The sequence below is a fragment of the Suricata suricatta genome, chromosome 17, assembly GCF_006229205.1.
Source record: "Suricata suricatta isolate VVHF042 chromosome 17, meerkat_22Aug2017_6uvM2_HiC, whole genome shotgun sequence".
Taxonomy (NCBI): domain Eukaryota; kingdom Metazoa; phylum Chordata; class Mammalia; order Carnivora; family Herpestidae; genus Suricata; species Suricata suricatta.
Window position 1 is genome coordinate 42,617,220 of NC_043716.1, and position 26,570 is coordinate 42,643,789.

A 26,570-nucleotide genomic window follows, 5' to 3' on the forward strand; every position below is an offset into this window, starting at 1 on the left:
AAACATTAAAGGTGACTCACACTATAAGTAAACATGTTTTGCCCCTTGACATTTCAGCAACTCCATTTCTACTTGGAGTATGGCCGGGACCACAATTATACTTGGACAGAATTAGAGAAAGACATTGCTGTGGAAGAAAGGGAATGGGGTGCATAAAATAGAAGAAACTATAACACAGAAAAACTTTTTAAAAATTATAGAGAAAAGAGAGCGTAGCCCAAAGTGGGAAATTATTTTTAGTTCTTTTTAAAGTAAGCTCTAGGCCCAGTGTGGAGTTCAGTTCACAACCTGAGATCAAGAGTCCCATGCTTCACTGACGGAGCCAGCCAGGCGCCCCTAAATGGGAAGTTATTAAAGCAGCATTTTTGTCTTCACCTCACCATTTTCAAGGACATTTAAAAAGGCAGAATAGGGTGTCAGGGTGGTTCAGTCTGCTGAGCATCTAACTCTTGATTTTAGCCCAGATCATGGTCCCACGTTTGTTTGTGGGATTGAGCCCTGCATCCAACTCTGTGCTGAGCGTGGCCTTCTTTGGATTCTCTCTCTCTCTCTCTCTCTCTGTCGCTGTCTCTGTCTCTCTGTCTCTCTGTCTGTCTCTGCCCCTCTCCTGTGCTCACTTTCTCTCAAAAAAAAAAAAATCAGGATAAAGGAAGAATGTGAAGTGTAGGACCTATTTCCTACACCAAAGGAATAGGACCAAGTCTTCCAGATGCCGTCGAGAGGAAAAGGAGCAGTCACCGCTCAGGCCCGAATGCCCAGTGTCCCCACCTATGCTTTTGCTTACGTCCCCTCATTCCTGAGCCGGACTCCATGGTCCTAGGACTGTTCCCAAAGCTTTAAACTCCCTTGATGGTCTAGAGACAAAGTCTGAAGTTTAGTAAATTCTGAATTAGGGCTAAAAGAATTCTCAAGCTAAATAAGCAAAAGTTAAATGTTAGCCTGAGAATGTTGCAGTAGGGCTAAGAAGTATCTATCTGGAACATTCCTTAATTATCTTATAACCTTAGATGAATCAATACTTGCACATCTTACTAAGGTGCACTTAATCCCATCATTGTCTAAGATAACACTGTTCCCTCAAATATATTTTTGTTAATTCATTTAATTTATTCTCTACTTTTTACCACTGTTACTGTACTAGAAGGACTATGCAAGTGGGCTTCACTGTCTTGTTTTCTTTGCTTGCAATGGTGCATCCACTAGGAAGAATGAGACTAGCTATGGAAAGACCAGCTTTCATAACAGAAAACTATTATTTGTCTATTTGAGATTATGAGGATTTTTAAAAAATACTGCTTAAAAAAGCAGAATTATGGGGGGAAATATAGCTATTATTTGAAATTATCCTCTCATGTTGCCATGGATTTCTGCTCCTTATTTTAAAATAATAATTCAAGATCAACCAATACAATGAAAATCATTGTGAGATTAAAAAGTATACATGAAATAAAATAAACACGTGCAATGATTAATCCTTTTTTCTTTAAACCAGATTTAGAATTTTTAAAGTTTATTTATTTATTTTGAGAGACAAAGAGCATAAGCAGGAGATGGGACAGAGAGAGGTGGGAAGAGAGAATCTGAAGTGGGCTCTGCACTGACAGCAGGAAGCCTGATGCAGCCTTGAACTCATGAACCGTGAGATCATAACCTGAACCGAAGTCAGATGCTTAACCAACTGAGCCATCCGGATGCCTCCTGAGTTAAAAATTTTAAGTTATTGCTTATTGGTGATCTGCTCCTCTGAGGAGTTACCATCAGTATTGAGCTTAAAATGAAGTTTTGTGAAAGACTGAGGCTCAGGCATAGAGCCCCAATTATATCACTGGGGACAGAAAGACCCTAGTGAGGGCAAAGCTTTTCTCATAATGTGTCTGTCAGGATGGAGATATGAATTCACTGGAGAGAGCAAGATTTCATTGAAATGTGATCCAAGTTAAATAGCAAGTTTTATACCCAATAGGTGTTACCGTCTTTGTTTCTGAGAATTTCCAGTCTTCATGCTTTTTTTCCCCCCCAGAATTTCATGCTTTCCTGACCTCACTAATTGATTTTACTACATAAATAACTTTTGGAATGTTCTGCCTCAAAAGATCCAGAAGAAAGGCAAGGAAGATTCTCTTTAGCCTAGATTTAGTAGCTAAATGAACAATTTATGTATCTTTTTCCTGTTTACTGTTTTAATATTTGTTATTGTGCACATATAAGCAATACACAACTTCTGTGAGTCATTGCATACTTCTAATACTTCAGTAAATATTTGTCGAGTTATCTAGGACCTTCGTTTGTAAATTTTCCATGTCATAGGGGGTTTTAGGTACTTTATACTGTAATTTATCACTTATAATCTAATAAGAATCAGGAATTTTTCAAGTAACTTACCAGCCATGATGTTTTTTAGGTTGTTTTTCTTTCTTAGCAAAGTATGTATCTCAAAAATCATTTTTTGTGAGATAATTCTGTTCTTTAACATATTAATATCTTTTTAAATATTAATTTGTATAAAATTCAATTGAGTATCCACTGAAAACTATGCAAATCATTAGAGTTGGGAAGTTAAGCTCAAAATGAATATTTTACTCCAGTAAATCATAAATCATGTAAATCAAGAGTAAACTGGTCTGCCTGGGCCAGGGAACATGAAAGGAAGTAGTAATTAGGATCTCAGTAAAGAAAGGGACAATTTCAAAAGTTCAATTAAAACAGTAGTGAATAAGATCCCAACTTTAAATTTTGTTTTCCCTGGCCTGGCCCAAATCATATTTGTTTTTCCAAAGTCTAAAGCTAAAAATAAGGGCTGATGAAAAGAGGTGACTTTTGGGGTGCCTGGGTGGCTCAGTCGGTTAAGTGTCCAACTTCAACTCTGGTCAGGATCTCACGGTTCGTGGGTTTGAGCCCCGCACAGGGCTCTGTGCTGACAGCTAGCTCAGAGCCTGGAGCCTGTCTTCAGATTCTGTGTCCCCCTCTCCCTTTGACCCTCCCCTGTTCATGCTGTCTCTCTCTCTCTCTCTCTCTCTCTCTCTCTCTAAAATAAATTTAAAAAACAGTAAAAAATAAAAATTAAAAAAAAAGAAGAGGTGACTTGAGTCTGACACGTTTAGAGTTTTTAGAGTTCTGCTATATGACAATGGATGAAAGCAGTTGTTAAAACAGGCACCTTTATAATAAGTAGAGTGATTATTTTCCATGTCCTGTGTGCTCATTGGGGTAGGAGTGGGATAAAATTTGGTAGCAAATGGAATGCCAGTGTGTTTCCTGTTTTGCATTTCTCAGCTATGTATGTATTTGATTTACATTTTCTTACAGATCTTGGGAAGGTTGAAATGAGAAAGCATATGGGTGGAATGAAACCTTTTGCAAGTAAATAAGAGACTACCACTTTTGTGCTTGAAAATGTTTTGCTCACAGAGATGTATGATCAAAAATAGTTTAGCAAAGGGGGTTAAAATGCCACAAAGTTATCTTACTGTAAGTCACCTTTTTCTCAATTCAGCTTTCACTTGGTTGATGTAAACCTCTGACTGTTTTTCAGAGTTCTAACCAAGTTGATTCTGATAGTTCTTTCTTGCTCATTTGTGTTTTGGTGGAAGGATGGTTCCATGAAGCAACCTACACACTGCTCAGCTATTTTTGCTAATGTCATTCAATCTTTCAATAAGAAATTACTTTTAAATAGATCTAGAGGGTACAGTGCTCAGTGAAATAAATCAATCAGAAAAAGATAAATACCATTTGATTTTACTCATATGTGGAATTTAAGAAACAAATGAACGGGGTGCCTGGGTGGCTCAGTTAAGTGTTCAGCTTCGGCTCAGGTCATGATCTAACAGTTCATGAGTTCGAGTCACATGTCAGGCTCTGTGCTGATAGCTCAGAGCCTGGAGCCTGCTTCAGATTCTGTGTCTCCCACTCTCTCTGCCCCTCCCCCCCAAAGGAATAAACATTTAAAAATTAAAAAAAAAAAAAGAAATGAACAAAGAAAAAAGACACAAACACCAAAACCGGACTCTTAACCATAGAGAACACATTATTGCCAGGAGGGAGGAGGGTGAGGGAGTGGGTAAAATGGTGATAAGGATTAAGAGTTCTTTTGTTATGATGAGCACTGAATAATATATGGAGTTGTTGAATCATGACATTGTACATTGTATATTTATTTACAGTTATATTGTAAAGCTTTGACAGGATCAAATTATTGTCATTATGAAGAGAAAATCACATTATTCAGATACAAGATAATAAATGCAAAAATGGGAGCTGAATATATAAATTTTCCATCTATTAATTTTCTGGCCAATTGTAAAATAAATTTGTTCTCAGCAGGACAGGCTTGTTCCCAGAGATAAGAGATCTTCCTTTTGTAAACACTAAGGGCTTATATTCTGTTTTGTGACTCCCCCATAATTCTGTGTAGTTAGATGTGTTTCATTTTCCCCTTACATTTTCTGAAATTGGGGAAGATGCATTATAATAAGAATGAAATTTTCACCATTTCATGGAATGATTATTCTCAGACGTTAATGTTCTTGTATTTTCAAAGGAAAAAAGGTTCAGGTCAGTGACCTGGAGAAAGTTCTGGGAAGCATGGGGATCAAGCTCACAGAGAAGGAGCTTAAAAAGCTACAGGAAACTCTGACAGTTGATGGTAAGCTATATAGAAGCCACAGAGACTTTCTAGGGAACTTGGTTTTGTGGCCCATGTGAATGATTGAAAACTTTTACCTGTTTTGGCCTTTATAAAAAGTCCTGAAAAGGAAAAGGCATTGTCATTTTGATTTAGTCTACAATTTAGCAAACCCTTCAGCCATAGCTTTCCATCAGAATGTCAGGTAATTCATTGGCCTATATCCTAAGGCAAAGAAGGAAGGAAACTCGAGGGACTGGGAAGACTAATAAAAGAGGAAGTCAATAGAAAAAGGAAGATGAGTGATTGTTTCCCCATCATAGTGTTTCCCTCAGCTGTCAGTCTCATACTTGCCAAAATATATGTGTATTTGTCACACTGAGACACTTTTCCTTTCCATAATTTCTCTTTAAATTTAATAATGAGACAGAACACGTTTCTCACTCAATTATAAATAGTTGTCTTACTGAAGTTATACATGCAATAAGTAAGTGAATGTTCATACCATTTCCCTTCTGACATGGATTGTTCCTTTTCTGATAGCTGCTGGAAACGTATTTCAGAATGCAATATTGGAGGGTGTGAAATCCACTAAGGGTAAGTTAAAAACCTGATAAGAAAGGCAGAGACATCTGAAATCTTCAAGATTCACCTTTATCATTTAGATTACGAGTCCTGTCTGCCTTCCTACACATATAGATTACTTAGTTACTTTCTTTTATTTTAGATTTAATTATTTATTTTGAAAGAGAAAGGTAGTAAGTGGGAAAGGGGCAGAGAGAAAGGGAGAGAAGGAGAATCCTAAGCAGACCCTGTGCTGACAGTGTGGAGCCAGATGCAGGGCTTGAATTCACGATCCTTGAGATCATGACCTGAGCTGAACTCAAGACACAGATGCTTACCCAACCGAGCCACCTCAGCACCCCAGTTACCTAGTTACTTTCATCGTTATAATATTTTATGCTGCAATGTCTCAATACATCTTCCTAGGAATCTATACTCACAACCCAAAAAATCTCATCATATACAGAAAATTATAAAGAAAAGGATTACCAAATTTTTAGGGAGCTGTGTAAGGAGAGCTTGTTATATAAGAAGATTGTAGGCAATTCCATAGAAACAAAAAGTAGATTAGTGGTCGCCAGGGGCTGGGTGGAGAGGGAAGTAGGGAGTGACTAATATGTATAGGCCCTCCTTTGGGGATGATGCAAATGTTCTACAACTAGAAGTGATATTTGTGCAATATTATGAATATGTACTGGATACCACTGAAGTGTTCACTTGAAAATGATTAATTTTATGTGAATTTTACCTAAAAGAGTGCTAAGATTCTGCTTGTTTTTATAGTTACCTTATGATCTTCACTTTGTTATAATATTAATTAGTTAATAAGTTAATGAGTTCCTAGCATCAAAGCTCATTCCTATTCTCTCTAATATTGGTTATAACCAAATCCTATAGCCTATCCCTTCATGAACTGTTTGTAATGAAGGCTTCCATTCAAAGTTTAAAGGAAGAATTACTAATTCTGATTATTCTGCAGATTATTTAATGCTCTTAGACATGTTAAATGGGAGTTCATACAGAAAAGTAATAATCACACAAGTACATTTTCTCCTGTCTTTATTATAAATAGGTGACAAAGTATAAATATTCAGATAACAATTCACATTCAAACATATATTTTTAATATTTTAAACTCATTTTTATTTCATGTTTCATTCCTGTATGTTTCCTAAGGAGGAGGAGTTAAGGTGAATAATTTGGACACTGTCCTGGAAAACTTGGGAATCAAGCTCACACAAAATGAACATGAAGGTGTAACAGAAAATCTACCATTTAATGGTGAGTGTTTCACGTACCACTGTACCTTATAGGAGACTGCCCTAGTACATAAAACTATAATTAGTTTTACCTAATTAAATGCTAAATAGCATTTTTGCAAAGCTTAGAGAAGAAACTAGTCTTCATATAAATACAGTCTTTCCTTCATTTCTATAAGCCTCATATCTTTAACCTCTTCTCTTTTGGATTCTATGCATCACACACAGAACTATTATAACTACGCTCAACCCAGTAATGAATTTACAGGGAGCAAATGAACCTCATAGGTTAGAGAATAGAAAGGAAGGAAGAAAAATATGACTAATTGCCCAATTATTAGTATCCCTCAAATACTTGTGTCTTAGCCCATTAATCACTTTAACTTTTACAATTCCATGTTACAATTCTCAGTGGACAGTATTATCCACAGTCGTATTTCCAACTGTCATTATATGCTGAAAACTTCTAGATGTTTTTCTGCAGCCCAAATTCCTCCCCAAAAATGGGTTGCGTAAAACCACATCCAGATTCCTGTTGGATTCTATCTACCAAATTCGTTCTTGCTTGGCAAAGCCTCAGATCTTAAATTCACTGTATTTAAAAATATCTGCCAAAAACTATGTGCTAATTATACATTCCCTTTCTCACCTGGTGGCACCATCATGTTCTTAGTAAAACAAGTTTAAAAACTGTCATTTTTCAGGACACCTAGGTGCCTCAGTTAAGCCTAAACTTTGGTTCAGGCCATGATCTCCCTGTCTGTGAGTTCAAGCCCCATGTCAGACTACGTGTACTGACAGCTCAGAGCCTGGAGGGTGTTTTGGAATCTGTGTCTCCCTCTCTATCTCTGCCCCTCCCCAACTTGTGTGTGTGCTCTCTCTCTCTTTCTCTCTCTCTCAAAAAATAAACATTAGGGACACCTGGGTAGCTCATTCAGTTAAGCGGCCAACTTCAGCTCAGGTCATGATCTCACAGTTTGTGAGATTGAGCCCCGCGTCAGGTTCTGTGCTGACAGCTCAGAGCCTGGAGCCTTCTTCTGATTCTGTGTCTCCCTCTCTCTCTGTCCCTTCCCCACTCACACTCTGTGTCTCTTTCTCTCAAAAATCAATAAACATTAAAAAAAATTTTTTTAATAAACATTAACAATTTTTTTAATTGGCATTTTTCTCTCCAACTTTTTCTTAGTGCCACATCTCATTGGATACCAAGTCCTACTAATTAGCAGTGCTGACTATTTCATACATCTGTGATCTGACCCTTGCTATCCTTTTAGCTTTATCTTATATTATTTCCTGCCTCCACATTGCCCTAGAACACTGAAGTGTCTGAACCATAGTATTGGGTATAGGCAGGGTTCAAGATTCTTATACAGGATGCTCCCCACCCTGCTGCAAAGCAGGGGCTGTGAATGGATGAATTTTAGCAGGGGAGTCTCCTGATTTTATCGTTTGCCATATGTCAACCCAATTATTCTATTACAGTGTGTTTATTTGTCCTTCTCACTCCAGAAACTGACTTGTTCAGAGACTATATTAAGTTTATTATTATATGTATTTTAACTTTTTAGTGCCTCATCTGGTACCTGAAATTTACTGGGATAATTCATAAAATTTTCTCCAACCAATGATATACAGATCTTCTTTGATACCTAATCCTTATCCGTGGCATCTGATTTGATTATACAATTGTCTTTTTCCACATACTCTCCAATTCCTAGGACAAAAATACTTAGGCATATTTCATCAGGCCAATTCTTGGCTATAAAATGAATCTCAAAGTTTACCTTTTCCAGAGCTCCCTGGTCCATGGAAGTCACTTTATTTACCCTTCCTCTTAGTTTAAAATTCATCCTCTGCACACATATATTATTATACACAAACATATTGTATAAAAGGTGAGTGTCATTAAATCACTGTTATTTGTTTATGAACTGTGATTTTCTCATAAGTAGAAACCATGCCTACATCATTTTATATTTTAGAGGCGATAAATATTGAAGAATGAATGGAATGATGGAATAATTACAGAGACTAAACAACATAAGTGAAAAACAATGAAAAATACAAGTAACTCAAAGTGGCAGAAAGTCTTTAAGAAGAATATTAAATATAGGTTGGACTTCTAACACTTTAGTTGAGCAGTACATAACCAAGGGACTCCAAACCATTGGTATAAATGTTATCAAAGAAAAAGACAATGTCCTAATCATTGCTTGGGCAGTTTTCTGCTTTCCGAAGAAGGCTTGGCAGAAATTATACTCAATTGTGAAACAACAAGCAACATCCTGGCCAAGTGATATACAAAGGGGTACTTGTTCATACTTAGCACAGAGGTACAAACTTGGCCTTCTCTTAAAAATCCCCCCTCAGAACCATCCTAATTCCAAATTATTCCCAGTAAGGCATAATATTCTTCTAAAGCTTATTACTTTTTTATGACTCATTTCCCTTTTATAAAAAAGATAATAATAGTGTTACACAAAGACTTCATGAAACCTTAAGACACCGGAGAACAAGTCTGTACATTTGACTCATCACATAGAATTTTTATTAACCCATTAGCTTTCAATGAACTGTTGAATCCTCTTTGTAACTAATTATTATGTTACCATAAGTCCTTTCAGCTTGGGGACTATCTGCTATATCTACCCTTCTTTTAGAGTTAAAGGCATACCCATCTTTACAAACAAGTATATATAGTGTTCATAGAAGAAACAGGTCACAAATTTACGTGATCAAAAATCGCAAGATAGTTGTGATAGACAAACTGGAGAAAGGCAAATTGGGAAAAGGTAGGAAGATAAGAAAGGTGGTCCCCAAAAACTCATCTGACAAATGTGTCTGAATCAAAGCTGAGAACTTGCTGCACAACCAGATAAATCACTGGGGCCTTCCACCCTGCCAATCAGGTAGAGAGCAATCTTCAAATTCAAGAGGTACATTCAAGACTCCATTTTGTCCAAGAGACAAAGACTTTCCCTCAACTAATGTGGAGTTAATTCTTAATATCCAGGGTTTTTTATCCTTATAGATGAGTCAGGTAAAGCAGTGGAGCTAATGAACTTTGATCTCTTATTCTCCAATTTACCCTATTTTTTTTTTTGGTCTGTTTTATATATGACTCATTGGCCTTATTACCTTATTTTGGCTTTCCTTGTAGCTAATAGGAAGGCTGACCTCAGCCCATTGATAGAATCAGTGACCACTGTTACAGGTTAGTGAACAATGACTATGAATCTAAGTTCCTAATTCTTAGATCAAATTATTATTGAAATGCTCTATTCCAGCTCTCCCATCACTACCTTTTTGCTCTGCCATTTTACCATCTTATTGGGGAAGTATTTTTACTTCAATTGTTTAAAATATGGGTTGGCAAACTCTGACCCTTGAGCCAAATCTGCTTCCATTTTTGTAAACAATTTCATTGGAACACATCCAGCCCATTAGTTTATGTATTATTCATGGCTGCTTTTACTGTACAAAGGTGGAGCTGAGTAGTTGACAGAGATCATAAGTCCTACAAAGCCTAAAATATTTTCTATTGTTTACCAGCTTTTATAGAAGTTTGCTGATTCCTAGCCTAGACTTTAACTTCAGAGTGGTCTTACATCCTAGTTTTCTCTAGATAGTTATGGTTTTCCACTGAGGTAGATTAACTTTAACGAATTATTTTTAACACCCTCTTTTACTCCAAGTAGTCCTTGTTTACATGATAAATTGTACAGAGTTTTAACTTTTGATTATTTACACTATATACTTCAGTGCAATGCCTTGATAAAAAATTCTTTATTCTCTGAAGTTTATTCCAAACAGTATTTCAATATGAATAATCTGAGTATCGTGAAGGGAAACTGTCTTGCTGCAATTGTAGTCTCAAAGTATGCTACCAAGCAAGCTAGTCCAGAGTTCACAAAATAGAAAAGCTCATGGACCCAGTTCAAATGTTTGAGTCACACAGTATTAAATCATTTAAAAACACACAGCAAAAATGAGGCGGAAATATGGAATACATTATCAAATTTAGGGTAGAGTGAATGGAATGACCACATTATTTGAATCTAGGTACAATGTGTCTCTTTTGTTCAGCAGCATTAGTTTTTCCTGCTGCTGATGTGGTTATAGGGGCCAGTGTTGTGATTCAGGCAGATGGGCCCACTGATGGAAAGTGCTCCAACCAACGATACAAACTTGCTCTTTCAGAAAGACACAGGGTTAGGGGTACCTGTGTGTCTCAGTCAGTTGAGCATCCAGCTCTTGACTTACATCAGGTCATGATCTCACAGTTCATGGGATCAAGCCCCATGTTAGGCTCTGCACTGACAGCACAGGGCCTGCATAGGATTCTCTCTCTCTCTCTCTCTCTCTCTCTCTCTCTCTCTTTCTTTCTCTCTGACCCTCCCCCCACTCTATCTCAAAATAAATAAACTTAAAAAAAAGAAAGACACAGGGACAAGTACCTGTAGCTAATAGTTGTGGCTTGCCATTAAGGCCATCAAAGAGCCATAGGGTTTGTGTTCCTTGAGCAGAGGACACAGAGACCTGAAAATGGGTGTCACTAATGGATTGCCAAGTTAGAGTCATTTGAATAAGGAGTGTCATAAATATTTACCATATCTTGTATATTTAGTGCCTCTTTTTGGTGCCTCAAGCAATTTTAGAGTATCATTTTAGTGTTTCTTATATATTTATTCTAACAATTTACATGAAGACCCTGTTCACTAAATATATGTAATGCCTCGTGAGTTATTACATATTGTTTTATTCTATTAGAATATCTTTTAGATATTCCCTTATTCTAGATAATAGATATTATAATAGATATTCTATTAGATATATCTAATCTATTAGATATTCCCTTCTATCTAACTTACATGCCATTTACTTAAAAACTACTTGTCTGTACTGCAAACATCCTAAAAGATTTAGCCCATGTTTTATAAACTGCAAACTTCAACTAATGTACTTACTTAACTTGTGTAATAGAATCAAATGTTCTCAAAGGCTAAATTAACATATTAAGTAGTGAAGTAAAACCAGAGACAACACTCATAATTAAAAGAATAACAGAGACACTGAATTTTAAATATCTGTAATATTTTAAATAACTTGGAATCCCCCCAACCACTTATATCTTGCTTAAATTCCTTGACTCCATAATCATAGATACTGAATTTTTTGAGTAAAGGGAGCAATTCTGTTTCTGTGATGGCTGGTGGCACGAAGGTCTCATGCTACTTTGTTCATAGCTGTTGAATAATCTGCCGTATCGACAAATGACTTCTGTTTTTCATATTTTGGAGAGTTTAGGTCATATTCAAACTTTTCATCTACTTCCATTTCTTTCTTTGAAGGAGGTGAAGTTAATGTCAGTGATATCCCAAGTCTTCTGGAAAAAATGGGGATAGAGCTCACAGATAAGGGGTACTCAAAACTAAAGAAATATCTGCCAGTGGATGGTGAGTTTTAAAAAAAAAAACAATGTAGCTTTTAAGGAACTTAGACTTGTGTTTATTTTTTGTTAACTTCTGGAATTATCTCCATTTGATTAAAAGGGACTTTAGAAGGGATTATGCCATTCCAGTTCAAGAAGTAACCCAGTGGTGCCACTTTAGTGACTGGCCCCTCCAGTCACTAACCTGGTTATTAAGGAAGTGCTTATTCTAACTTTTGATTCTAGTCAGAAGGCAGCCTCAAGAATAAACAGGGACATGAGGGAAAGTAAAAAGAGTGAGAAATCACTATAAAGGGAAAATGGAGAAATTAAAGGGAGGCATAGAGGATGAAGAGGTGTGTGTTTCAGGATAATAGAGTTCCAACAATAACTCCCTCATGAGTCAGGGAGCCATTTCAGAATTCTCTCCACTTGTTATTGGGGTTTTTGGTTATTTACAATTAAATTAGGCTTTTTCTGGGGTTAAATAATGATGTCTGTCTCTCCAGAGAGGTTTATTCCAAATAGTATTAATCTCTAACTTAAATTCTCATTGCTGTGGTCTGATTTGTTTCTTTCTTTTTTTTTTTATTTTTTAAAAAATGTTTATGTTTATTTTGAGAGACAGAGAGAGACAGCGTGAGCAGGGGAAGGTCAGAGAGAGGGGGAGACACAGAATCTGAAGCCGGCTCCAGACTCTGAGCTAGCTGTCAGCACAGAGCCTGTTGCAGGGCCCAAACCCACGAACTGTGAGATCATGACCTGAGCCGAAGCTGGACACTCAACTGACTGAGCCACCCAGGCACCCCTGATTTCTTTCTTTCTTATCAGCTTTTGGAAAGATGGATAGTGTGAAAACTTTTAAAGGTAAGTGACACGTATAGCAAAAAAGCAGATGAATCTGAATCTGAAAAGCAGAGGAAGAGCCTTTTGCCACTGTGTGGGTATGTGTGGGTAAAATCATATTCATGTTTTTTCCAAAGATCTTTTCTGTATTTATTTTACAAAATGGCCTCCTGTACCATCCTTTTACCTTAAGATGGAAGCAAAAGGGACACCTGGGTGGCTCAGTTGGTTAAGCATCCAACTTCGGCTCAGGTCATGATCTCGCAGTTTGTGGGTTTGAGCCCTGCATTGGGCTCTGTGCTGACAGTTAGAGCCTGGAGCCTGCTTCAGATTCTATGTCTCCCTCTCTCTCTGCCCCTCCCCTGCTCATGCTCTGTCTCTCTCTCCCTCCCCAAAATAAATAAAAACATTTAAAAAAAAAAAAAGATGGAAGCAAAACTCCATATAAAAGTAGATCTCTTGAATAACTTCACCCTTAATGAAATGGTAAACTAGAAAAATGTCTAATTAGCACAAGTAAAAAAAAAAAGAAGTTTATGTGTATAGTCATGGATTCTAAGTCATAAAGAAATGTCTTCTTTGAAAATTCATGACGATGGGCCTACGTTCACATTGGTTCCAATTCAAATTTGCACTCCCTGCATGACCCAGGAACTCACAAAAATTTAACAAAAAGTGGGGTACCTGGGTGGCTCTGTCAGTTGAGTGTCTGACTTTGGCTTGGGTCATGATGTCACAGTTTGTGGGTTTGAGCCCACTGTGCTGACAGTACAGAGCCTGCTTCAGATTCTCTGTCTTGGTCTCTCTCTGCTCATTCTCTGCCTACACACACACATGTTCTCTCTCTCTTTCTAAAAAAAAAATATTAAAAGAAAAAAAAATTTTTAAGGTAGCACCAGCATTGTAGTAACTCTAGTTTTCAAGAAATTCACCCTCAGGGTGCCTGGGTGGCTCAATCGGTTGAGTGTCCAGGCAGCTCAGGTCATGATCTTGCAGTTCATGGGTTCAAAGGGCTCTGTGTTGTCAGATAGCTCAGAGCCTGGAGCCTGTCTTCAGATTCTGTGTCTCCTCCTCTCTCTGACCCTCCCCTGCTCAAGCTGTCTCTCTCTCTCAAAAATAAATAAAACATTAAAAAAACTTCACCCTCATCTCATGGTCAGTAAGATTTTCCCTATAAAACTTTTCTTAAAATGAACTTGAAACAGAAAATTACAAAAGATATGAAAAACTTATGCTAATATACACAATAAAAAATGGAAACCCCAAGACTTCATATGATACAAATATTTTAGATAGACCATAAAATAAGTATGCTTTGACTAAATTCACCAAAGAAAAATGAAAATACTTTTAAAACGAAACTACTACAAGAAAAAGTGGATTTGAAAGGAGTCAAATTTTTAGAAATGAAAAGTCTAGACTAAAAAATTTAAAAACATAATGGTTTAATTAGCAGATTAAATAATATAAATGAATTAATTGGATTACTGGAATAGAACTCTGAAAAAATTATCAAGATTCCAGCAGAGACAGAAAAATTACAAATAGGAAGGAAGAGTAAGAGGCATGAGGGTCAGAGTAAAAAATCTGCCAATTTATCCAACAGTAATACAAAAGAGCTAACAGAGACAGAGAAAAAAAAATACTAATTGGAAGACTTAACAGTTATCCTAAAATGTTAATTGAGAGGTCTCTGCTTAATCATATCATAAGGAAGTCACAGAATACCACAAGAGAACAAAACCCTACAGGCAACTACAGTACATTCTGACTACATACAAACGAACAATTAGACTTATAGTGGGCTACAGGGAGATGCCAGCTCACACCCCATAAATTTATAAATTTATAAAATTTTATAAAATTGCCTCTAGAAGCTCAACCAGCTTTCCCCAGTGAATAGTGGAGAAGAATCTCCTCATGCTTCTGGCAGGGGGAGAGGAAAATTAACTATTTTGAAAGACCCTAGAGCATTCTGTTCTTCATAAAAAATTTGCCCTAAGGAGAAGCTACTTAACCACAGCCTAACCTACTGAGGTCTTATCAGAGCCTCTCTGACCTGGAGGAAGGGAAATACCCGACTTCAGCCTGTTTGAGCCACAGCACATTTGATGTTCATAGTCCAGGGGCACATGCTCACTAAAAGATTGAGACTTAATCATAGGACTGTAGTGTGCCTCCCCTCCCTGGACACCTTACCACCAGATTACTAAAGGCTTATTTATAGCATTTATTTTTACCCAGTACATTATGCCAAGCTATCAAGAAAAAAATCATAAGACATTTGGAAGAGACAGCATCCTTAGAACCAGACTCAAATATGGCAGGGATATTGGAATTATAAGATGAGGAATTCAAAACAATTATGATTAGTATGCTAAGGGCTCTAATGGATTAAGCTGACAGCATGCAAGAAAAGATGTACAATATAAGTAGGTGGAAATCCTAAGAACTAAAAAGAGAAGCTCACAACAAAAAAACACTATAACAGAAATGAAGAATGACCTTGATGGGCTTATTAGTAGACTGGACATGAGTGAACACACTTGATTTAAGGTAAGACCAGACACTTTCTGTGACTGACTGATTTCACTTAGCATTGTACTCTCTAGCTCCATCCATGTTGTGACAAATAGCAAGATTTCATTCTTTTTTTTTTATTGCTGAATAATAGACACCTTGCCAAAGAAGATATACTGAAGACAAATAAGCATATGAAAAGATGCTTTAATCATAGTCATTAGGGAAATACAAATTAAACCACAATGAGATACCACAACACATCCATTAGAATGGCCAAAATCCTTAAGGCCAAGACAAACAGCTAGTATTGGAGCAGGCTAACCTAAGATCAGACATTTGACAAAACAGCAGATCTTTGAGGGGCCAGTCACTCACAAAAAGTACGTCGGCTCACATGTAATGATGGAATTCTATGGTAAAACAATAGTAAAATACTAGTTCACAGACACCAAGTTCACAAAAATTGTAACAGTCAAGACACACTAAATGCTAACAATGATAGGGAGCAATGGAAACTTTTTTTTTTTAATGTGTATTTTGGGAGGATTAGAGAGTTGAAGAGGGACAAAGGGAGAAACCAGAAGTGGGCCCCGCCCCGGCAGCAAAGAGCCTGTGGCAGGACTCGAACTCATGAACCATGAGATCATGACCTGAGCCAAAATCAAATGCTTAACCTACTGAGCCACCCAGGCGCCCTGCAATGGAAACTCTTGTGCACTGCTAGTATTCATACAACACTTTTGAAAGCAACTGGATAAAATATCAAGAACTTAAAAATGTATGTATTCCACTCCAGCAATTCCAATCCTGAATCTCTAACTCAGATTCTGACTCCTATCAACAAAGAGACAATCGGGATGCCTGGGTGGCTCAGTCGGTTAAGCAGCTGACTTCAGCTCGGGTCATGATTTCACAGTTTGTGGGTTCAAACCCTGAGTCAGGCTCTGTGCTGACAAGTCAGAGCCTGGAGCTTGTTTCTGATTCTGTGTTTCCCTCTCTCTCTGACCCGCTCCCACTCATGCTCTGTCTCTTTCTCTCTCTCAAAAATAAATAGAATGTTAAAAAATTAAAAAAAAAAAACAAGAAACAAAAAACAAAGAGACATTTACAAGAATGTATGTTGCAATGTTTTTTGTAATGGAAAAATTGGGTACAACCTAAATGTTGTCTACAGAAGAGTGGATCAATATATGATGGCATAACATTATAGTAGAATAATAGTATTTTAAAAACTTTAATGTTTAGTTTTTGAGAGACAGAGTACAAGCAGGGGACAGGCAGAGAGAGAGAGAGAGAGTCAGAATCTGAAGTAGGCTTCAGGCTCTGAGCTGTCAGCACAGAGCCCGAAACAGGGCTCGAACCCACAAACCATGAGATCATGATCTGAGCCCATTGGATGTTTAACTGACTGAGCCATCCAGGCGCCCCTAAATAGTATTTTAAGTGAATGAAAGTGTTCCATGTTTCAACATGAACAAATATAAAAAACAAATAAGACTCCAATGAAAATTCACTTGGCAAAAGGAAACTCACATTGTGATATGATTTATATAAACTTTAAAGTTCTGTAAAACCATTTAACATTAACATCCATGGGAACTATAAACACTTGTATAAATCAGTAAGTCACCCAGGGAAAGGTGGGAAAAAAAGGGGAATGAGGAGGGACTCAGAAGATACTTTTGTCATATCAGTTCTGTTTTTACTAATGAAGGTGGGTCAGATACACAGGTGGCAGTGATGTCATCACAAAAATTTGTATCACTGTAATATTTCATAACCTAACAAAAATAAGAGGAATTATTAAACATTTTTTGCAAATTTTATTCAGAGGAGAGAACCATGTGAACTGCTCTTCAGGAAACAAAAATAATACTTTCCTACTGGCCAAAGCATATGAATTTTATTTTCTGTATTTCTGTAAATTGTCATGAAGTTATGCCACAATCTTTAAAAGCTAAGCATATAAATGGATTCCCAAAAATACTCATTGGAGGAAATTCTAATTCCGCCTTTAGTACTGACAGTCTTAGATACAACTGAATATACATTAACTGTTTTCTTTAAGGTGAAACCAACGTCTATAACACACGGTACTTCATAGCTATTGTCACGTTCTAAGGTTATTCAGTGTTGCTTATATTCTTCTCTTTCTCCCAAGGAGGGATTGTTGATGTTGCTCAACTAGACACTGCTTTGAAAAACATGGGAATGAGTCTCACAGGAATGGGCAGTAGCGATTTGATAAAGAACCTGCCTGTTGATGGTGAGTAAAGCTTAGAAATTTTTGCATCACTGAGTTCAACGTGAGATGGGAGCTGCCGCACAGTCACCTCTGAAGAAGTTCGCCAGTAAGATTTGTAAAAACTTAGAAATAAGCTCCGAAAGAAGATACGGTAATATTCCTTCTTGTCATTTTATTAATATATTTCATCAACCTTTTTAATTTTGGGTCTAAAAGAATGCTAAAAACTTAGTTCTTTTCTTAGGGCTACAAAAAGTGAGGGAATAGACAAGTAATTAAGGGCAAAATAGCATGAAAAACAATCTGGAGAAGATGAATACAGAAAAAATGGGAAAATAAAAGAGAAAATATGGGAGATTATTAACATGACAGACACATTCCATAGCCATATGATGGCACTCATTCACTTTCTCAGAGTCAGGAGTCTGCAAACACTCAGGCTATAATATACAGAATTTTGACTTTTTCTGAAGCCACAAAAATACCCCATTTCCTATTTCAGATTCCATGGTCTAAAGGCCATATTCTCAGACATCTCCCTTGATGAACTAGAAACAAACACCGAAATATAGTTAATTAGGGCTGAAATGCAGTGGTTCGATGGAAATACTATGCTGAGTGAAAGAAACCAGTCACAAAAGACCACATGTCATATGATTCCATTTATAGGAAGTGTCCAGATCAGTATGTACTACATATTAATGTTTCTGTTTGGATTTTAGAAGTCATCTCCTCGTATAATATATTGACACAGTCCTAACACTTCCCCTGACACAGATAGATTAGTGATTGCCTAGGAGTGCGGTTGGGGCAGTAGGTGGGAACTGCAGATTAATGGTATGAGGTTTCTTTTGCGGATGATAAAAATGTTCTAAAATTAGATTGTGTTGATACTTGCAGAATTCTGTGTAAACCCTAAAAATGTTCACTTGTATACTCTATTTTTTTTCAGAAAATTTTAATGTTTATTTATTTTTGAGAGAGACAGAATGTGAGTGGGGGAGGGGCAGAAAGAAAGGGGGACGCAGAATCTGAGGCAGGCCCCAGGCTCTAAGCTGTCAGTTCAGAGCCGGACTGGGTTCAAACTCAAGAACTCTGAGATCATGATCTGAGCCGAAGTCAGATTCTTAACTGACTGCCTGAGCTACTCAGGCGTTCCCACTTGTATACTTTAAATGGATGAATTGTTTGATATTCAAATTATATCTCAATAAATTGTTTAAAAATGAATATTGGCCTGCTCTGTACTTTTAGAGCCAAAAGAAAATGATGAACAAAAATAACATGAAGCTTCTATTTAAATATTTGTCATCTACAATTAGACCAAAAATGATATTTTATGCAAATGCAAGTCTTAGTTGTTTTCGGTCTAATAAAGAAAAATAGGGGCGCCTGGATAGCTCAGTCAGTTAAGACTCTGACTTCAACTTAGGTCATGATCTTGCAGTCCATTAGTTCGAGTCCTGCGTTGGGCTCTGTGCTGACAGCTCAGAGCGACTCTGTGTCTCCCTCTCTCTCCCCCTCTCCTGCTCAAGCCCACCCCCGAAAAGTAAATAACCATTAAAGAAAAAGAAATCTGAGATCCTATAGAATCCCAAATTTCTGAGCTAATTCTGTCTTTGTAATATGCTTTCATGTTAATGTCTTTAAATATCGATTTAAAAATATCTCGTTTTAAAAAAACCAATTTAAAAAGAATCTCTACTTTTAAAATTATCTCAGGCTAATCACTGAAGTGATTATTAATTTACTTACATGAAATAAAGGTATAAGAAACTCTGTGTCAAAAAAAATGTCAGGAATTACTAAGTATCAGCTTATTACGTAAGGAGATCTATTGTAAGATCTAAATACAAACATTAATATGTAGCACATAAAAATTGTAAATCCTCTTCCTTGTTCTTGATGTGAACAGCGCAGAGTCTTCCAAAACACAGCATTCATGAAGCAGATTCTATGGAAAATGGTGATTTAATTTTATATCTCATCCTTAACTGTCAGAGGTTTAATTTTCTGTAGTCCAAAGAATCAAAACTCTAGTAATATTTTAGAACCTCTGGCTCAAAATAGGGATGAATATAGGATAAAATAGTAGAGTATATATATATATACATATATATATTGCTTTATGTTTTTTAGTTCCATATTGCAAATGAGTTTCAGTGTTATATCTATATTTGATTTACATGGCTTTCTTTACAGATAATGGGGAGGTTAAAATGAAAAAGTTAATGAATGCATTGAAAATGTTTACTGGTGAATGACAAGTTGCTATTAAAATTTTACTATTTTTAAAATATCTTCTCAACTTCCCCAAAGTGTTCTATGTTTTATAAGGCAATAATATCACTTACCTCACTAATATTCAAGTAACCCCATACCTTGATAGGCATATATGAAGAGAAAAATCACATAATTTAGGATCCTCCCACAATTCTAAGTTCCCCGGCCAGAATTATAAATTTCCATGATTTCCATTATTCTGATTTGCTGGCCAATCTTAAAAGCAAATGTATCCTCTGCTGCATCAGATAGATGTGAACAGATCCATCACTAAGAGAGTATGGGTTTTAGGAGATTAAGGACCTGTGTTCTTTTGGTGGCCTCCTGTGATTCTGTGCAGTTATTTGTGTCTCCTTTTACCCATTTGCTGCTTTTTTAAAAATATAGCTTATTGTCAAGTTGGTTTCCATATAACACCCAGTGCTCTTTCCCACAAGTGCCCTCCTCCATGACCATCACCCCCCTTCCCTGTTCCCCCTCCCCCTTCAGCCCTCAGTTTGTTTTCAGTATTCAAGAGTCTCTCATGATTTGCCTTCCTCTCTCTCCCTTTTTTCCCCATTTCCCCTCCCCCATAATTCTCTGTTAAGTTCCTCCTGTTAGACCTATGAGTCTGTCCTCTCTGCCTGACTTATTTTGCTTAACATGACACCCTTGAAGTCCATCCACATTGCCACAAATGGCCAGATTTCATTCTTTCTCATTGCCATATAATACTCCATTGTATATATAAACCACATCTTCTTGCTCCATTCATCAGTTGATGGACATTTAGGCTCTTTCCATGATTTGGCTATTGTTGAAAGTGCTGCTAGCAATGTCAACAATAGCCAAAACATGGAAAAAGCCTAAATGTCCATCATCTGATGAGTGGATCAAGAAGTTGTGGTATATATACACAATGGAGTACTACATGGCAATGAGAAAGAATGAAATCTGGCCATTTGTAGCAAAGTGGATGGACCTTGAGGGTGTCATGCTAAGTGAAATAAGTCAGGCAGAAAAGGACAGATACCATATGTTTGCACTCATAGGTCTAACAGGAAAGCAGGAGAAACCTAATGGAGGACCAGGGGGAGGGGAAGAGGGAAAGAGAGTTGTGGAGAGAGAAGGATGCAAAACTTGAGAGACTATTGAAACTGAAAATGAACTGAGGATTGAAGGGGAAGGGGGAGGGGGTAAAAGAGGTGGTGGTGATGGAGGAGGGCACTTATGGGGAAGAGCACTGGGTGTTGCATGGAAACTAATTTGACAATAAACTATTAAAAAAAAAAAAGAAAGTGCTGCTATGAACATTGGGGTACTTGTGCTCCTATGCATCAGCACTCCTGTATCCCCTGGGTAAGTCCCTAGCATTGCTATTGCTGGATCATAGGGGAGTTCTATTGTTAATTTTTTGAAGGACCTCCACACTGTTTTCCAGAGGGGCTGCACCAGTTTACATTTCCACCAACAGTGTAGGAGGGTGCCCATTTCTCCACATCCTCGCCAGCATCTATAGTCTCTTGATTTGTATAAACACAATATTATTAAGATTCTGATTTAGTGATCTAATTCTATGTACTATTTCCACTTTATTGTCCTCTTTAAAAACTGATGCAACAAACCATTGAATATCTGTTATAAAGGCTATAGTTGACCTCTAAAATGTCTTAAATTATTTCTAACTTCAAATGTAATTTAAAGAGTTGATGAGATCTTTTCAATTTAATTGTAAAAATGAATAAGTCGTGAGTATGGGCCGACTTTACATCAGTGGAAGTTTTCCAAACTTAAAACATTGAAATAATGTAAATACTGACTTTTAATTTTTTCCCAATACCCCAGGTAAATAATAATTTCCCAAGTTCTAAATGCTAAAAAGGAGGTAACATAGAAGGGACTTCATTTATATACCCTTCTTTTACAGCTAAAAGTTTTAATACCTTAAAGAGAAAAAGGTGTCACATCGTTAACATAGCTGTTTCTGAAGGATAAAACTTTTTGCTTCTTCACACTAATGAAGAGGAAAAATAGGATAAAAATCCATGACAGGTGATAATTACTAAATTTTTTTTTGCTCAGTTTCTCATCTTGAGTGTTAGTCAGTTTAGTCAGGCAGGGTGCCTGAGTGGCTCAGTCGGTTAAGCTTCCGACTTCAGCTCAGGTCACAGTCTCCACTCATGGGTTCGAGCCCCACATTGGGCTCTGTGCTGACAGCTTAGAGCCTGGAGCCTGCTTCTGATTCTGTGTTTCCCTCTCTCTGCCCCTCCCCCACTTGTACTCTGTCTCTCTCTCAAAAATTAATAAATGTTAAAAAATTCTTTTTTAAAAATTAGATCCTAGTCTAATGGCTATCTTGATATATGTTAAAGAATGACTTTGGGAAACCTAAGTGGCTCAGTCAGTTAAGCATTGACTTCGGTTCAGGTCATGATCTCACAGTTTGTGGGTTTGAGCCCCCCATCAGGCTCTGTGCTGACAGCTCAGAGCCTGGAGCCTGCTTTGAATTCTGTGTCTTCCTCTTCTGCCACTCCCCTGCTCATAATCTGTCTCTCAAAAATAAATAAGTATTTAAAGATTTAAAGAATGACTTTAAAATAGTATTGGCTATCTGTCTAAAAGAAAAAAATTAGAAATCACCTTACCTTACAATATAAATAAAAATACATTCTATGTTAATTGAAGCTCTAAATGTAAAATATAAATAAATAAAAATATTAGGAAAAATCAGATGAATATTTTGTAACATTAGGTTGAGGGAGACAGAAGCTGGTAAAATCCATGAAGGTTGTTGCTTTGCATCTTCTATGTAGGAGACAAATTTTTGTCTAACACACCAAGAGACTCTGTCAAAAGTTGATGTTCCCGACTTAGATATTCTTCAGTAAATAGTTCTTAAGTAAGCATATATAAAGTACTTAAGATAATGCCTGCCACATAATAAATGTTGATTTATTATCTATACTCCCACATTGTCAATTACAATATTTTGTGAGTATTTTTTATCTCATTATGTCTTTAATTTTCTTCTACAGTTGATAAGAGGATTTCTGTAAAAAACATCAATGAATGAACTAAAAGATTTTACAGGCAAATGAGAAGTTGGTGTAAATCTAGGGTTTCAGTTCTTTATAATAGTTTTTTCAGTGGTGTTTCTAGTGTCTTATTAATCTGATGTTTTATTTTTAAACATATGAATCTTGGATTGGCCTTAGGAAAATTTCTGCAATAGGATACAAGACTATATGTCAATTTTAAATCCTCAATTTTCTGTTCAAGTTATATGCTTCACATCACAAATGTTTAAATGAACATAGTCTAGAAATGTGTAGAAAATGGCATGGTGAAGCTTAGAAATGATCAAGATAATGTATTCCTGATATCAATAGTTCTCACCAAAACAAATGTTTTTGAAGAATAATTTATATAAGAATCTACATTATCTTAATTCACTCATCAGATTTTATTCTGGAAATTGTTTTTTCCAACTTTAGGTAAAATGGTCTTTAATTTACATTAAATGTGCTATTTTATAAATACCATAAGATATTCTCAATAGTTCTACATTTGATAATATATTTGTCTAACACCTCATCTTGAAATTGGGTTATCATTAAACTGCGTACAACTTATTTTACAACCTGAGAGAATACCAGAGTTTCTAAAGTTTACATGTCTTCTGTCCCCTCTCTTAAAAGATGAGAAGGCTGATTCTAATGACCTGAAAAATTTCCTGGGAAGCATGGGGATTGAGCTCACAGATCAGGAAGAAGCAGAGCTGCTGAAAACCCTGCCAGTTGATGGTGAGTCATCATAGAGGAGCCATGGAGGTCTTTTTTGGGTCTTTAGGTCTGTGTATCTCCAACTTTGTTTCTGTTTTTTTCTTAAAATATAAAAGAAAAAATATTAAATTGAGGTCTATGTTATATAGCAACATGTTTATGTCGCTTAGAATTTATATTGGAAGTTAAGTAACTCTTCAGACAAGAGTGGACATTAGCAGCTAAACATATTGTCACCTATCACACCACTAGTTTGTTCATATCTTGAGAAAAGAAAAAAAGAGAGAAAGATTGGAGATCCATGACAAAAATAAATAAATAAATAAAGATGAGAAGCAGAAATATAAAAGCAAAGGGAAGCTATACTCAGGTTTGCACAAGGAGACATCCAGAGGTACTGGGACAGAAAGGTTTGTCACAATGAGAGAAGTTTGTTTCCAAACTTAATTATATTAGATGAAATAAACTAAAAATTAGAGACACCTCTTCTTAAAATGTTATTTTTGAAATTATCAAATTCACATCATTTTTGTGATTTTATGGTAGTTTCCCCATTACATGAACTGTGGCTTTTCTTACAGCTGCTGGAAAGGTACATCCCAATAGGTTACTGAAGGGGGTGAAGTCCCTCAATGGTGAGTAAGAAACCCATTTGAAAGTCATACTGTCTGACATTCCCCAACTTGACATTTTTTTTCCAATTATGAGTCCTGGCTCCTCACTCTGGTATCATTCCTTATTTATGATTCTTTCAGTCTACCCACATTTTAATGAATATATTTTATTTAATGAATAATTTTAATGAATATATTTAATGAATATAATGCATATATTTTATCTTGTAGGAAGTTCCATATGCCCTTGCATTTTTTTTCAACTCTGTACACCCCTTCTCCACACACACAAAAAATCACTTCACCTTAAACAAACAACAAACAAGAAAAACAAAATAAATAAATAGAAAGTTGATATGCATGAAAAATTTTGGTATAGTATACTTTTTTCATGTTCCTACCTTGTCTCTTTCCTAAGGGGGAAAGGTTCATGTCAATAACCTGGACAATGCTCTTAAAAAATTGGGACTTGAGCTCACGGAAGAGGAACTTACAAAGCTGTCAAAAAATCTACAAGTTGATGGTGAATACTACATATGTCCTCAGGCCATCTTTTTATTTTTCCTTTATATCTGATATGTTTGAAAATAGATTTAATTGACAGATACATGTTAGAAAGGTTGGAGGAGAGCCCAATTTTATTTTATTTATTTAAGTTTTTAATTTTAATTCCAATATAGTTAACATACAAAATTATATTATTTCAGCAGTACAATATATCAACAATTGTATCAACAATTCTATATATAACTCAGTGCTCCTGGTGATAAGTATACTCTTCCATCCCCACCACCTGTTTCACCCATTCCCCCACCCACCTCCCCTCTGGTAACCACTGGTTTGTTCTCTATAGTTAAGAGTCATTTCTTGGTTTGTCTCTCTCTTTTTTTTCCTCTTTGTTCATTCATTTTGTTTCTTAAATATCACATATGAGTGAAATTATATAGTATTTCTCTTTGACATTTCTCTTAGCATTATACTCTAGCTCTATCCATGTTGTTGCAAATGGCAAGATTCCATTCTTTTTATGGCTGAATAATATTCCATTATATATATATATATACATATATATATATATATATATATATACACACACACACACATATATATGTATATGCTACATCTTTATCCATTATCTATTGATGGACACTTGGAGGACGGCCCAATTTTAAAGTCACAATAAATCTTGGATCTTCGTTACAATTAATCTAAAACAACATCACCTTTCCCTGTTTATACCAAGAATCATAGGAGTCTAATAGTCTAAATAATAATAAGGCAAAATAATAGGGGTATGAAAATCTATTTATGGAGAAGTCAACAGGCCATTCTTCTACCTATCCTTGTGTCTACTGAATTCTTCACCTGAAAACACATTCAGGGTTTTTTTTTATCATAGTGCATGAGACCTTCAAACTCCATCTGTCTGTGTGGATATATCTTCTCTCATTTTCTCCTGTTGAAGCCATGTTGAACTACTTGTAGTTTCACACATGTAACATGATGTCCCTAGACTTTTTTCTCAACTTCTCCTCCATGTGAAGTCTCTACCCTCCTTCCATATTTTATATCAACTGCTCTGGTACATTAATGGTAATGTACCATTACCATTGGTAATATCTGGTAATATCTCCTGCAGGAAGCAATCTTAGAACATACCAGACTAGATTAGTGGTCCCTTCCTCAGCTGTTTGTTGGTACATGAAGTAAAGCTACCAGAATACCTGGACAAATCCAGTAGAATCTTCTGCTATGGCTTATAATGGCATCCAAAATACTAGGAAGAGCACACTTTTCCTGATGCAGTTTCTAAAATACAAGAGACATTTGTATTAATGGAGATCATCTTAACTCCCTGAGATCCAGGCATTTTCTAAATGGTCTTGGGTAAAATGAAGATGTAGGGAATTTTTAATGAAATTGTTTCCATAAGATGTATGTCTAAAATTTGTCTTCTGAGCTTCTGACATTATTTTCATTGTGCCTATTCTTGTAGCTAATGGGATGGTTGGTCTGAAAGAAGTCATGGATGGAGTAAAAGCTACTACAGGTAAGTGAGAAATTATGAATCTTAAACATATAGTACTTAGAGTAGTTATTTTTCATCATTATCTCCCAATTGCTATCTTAGTTATGGCATTTATTTCCTTATTCATTAAATTACTAACAACTCATTTCTGGTATATTTTTTATTTATATATTTTACTCTTCTCTTTTTTAGAATGGCCAAACTCTATTAGCAAAATAACATATGAAGTAAAATTTTGGTAGACTACAGATAACTACAAAAATGATACTAACAGACCTTACCTTATTGGATACAATTATTTGAATAAGTAATTTATAATATTCCAATTGAATAGTAAATACATAATATAAATCTCACAGGGTTCAGAGTTGCCTTGCCATTGTCCTTATGA

At 36.2% G+C, this 26,570-nt stretch overlaps 1 protein-coding gene across 1 annotated transcript in view; it reads left to right on the forward strand.

Moving 5' to 3' along the window:
• The window catches only part of LOC115281646, a 138,891-nt gene that overhangs the window by 40,317 nt on the left and 72,004 nt on the right, over positions 1-26,570 (forward strand). Inside the window, exons 14-22 of the mRNA XM_029927064.1 lie at positions 4,541-4,645; positions 5,168-5,221; positions 6,365-6,469; positions 11,799-11,903; positions 17,409-17,513; positions 23,453-23,557; positions 24,118-24,171; positions 24,569-24,673; positions 26,147-26,200. Coding sequence (XP_029782924.1) covers positions 4,541-4,645; positions 5,168-5,221; positions 6,365-6,469; positions 11,799-11,903; positions 17,409-17,513; positions 23,453-23,557; positions 24,118-24,171; positions 24,569-24,673; positions 26,147-26,200 — 792 coding nt within the window. The remainder of the gene's footprint in view (positions 1-4,540; positions 4,646-5,167; positions 5,222-6,364; positions 6,470-11,798; positions 11,904-17,408; positions 17,514-23,452; positions 23,558-24,117; positions 24,172-24,568; positions 24,674-26,146; positions 26,201-26,570) is intronic.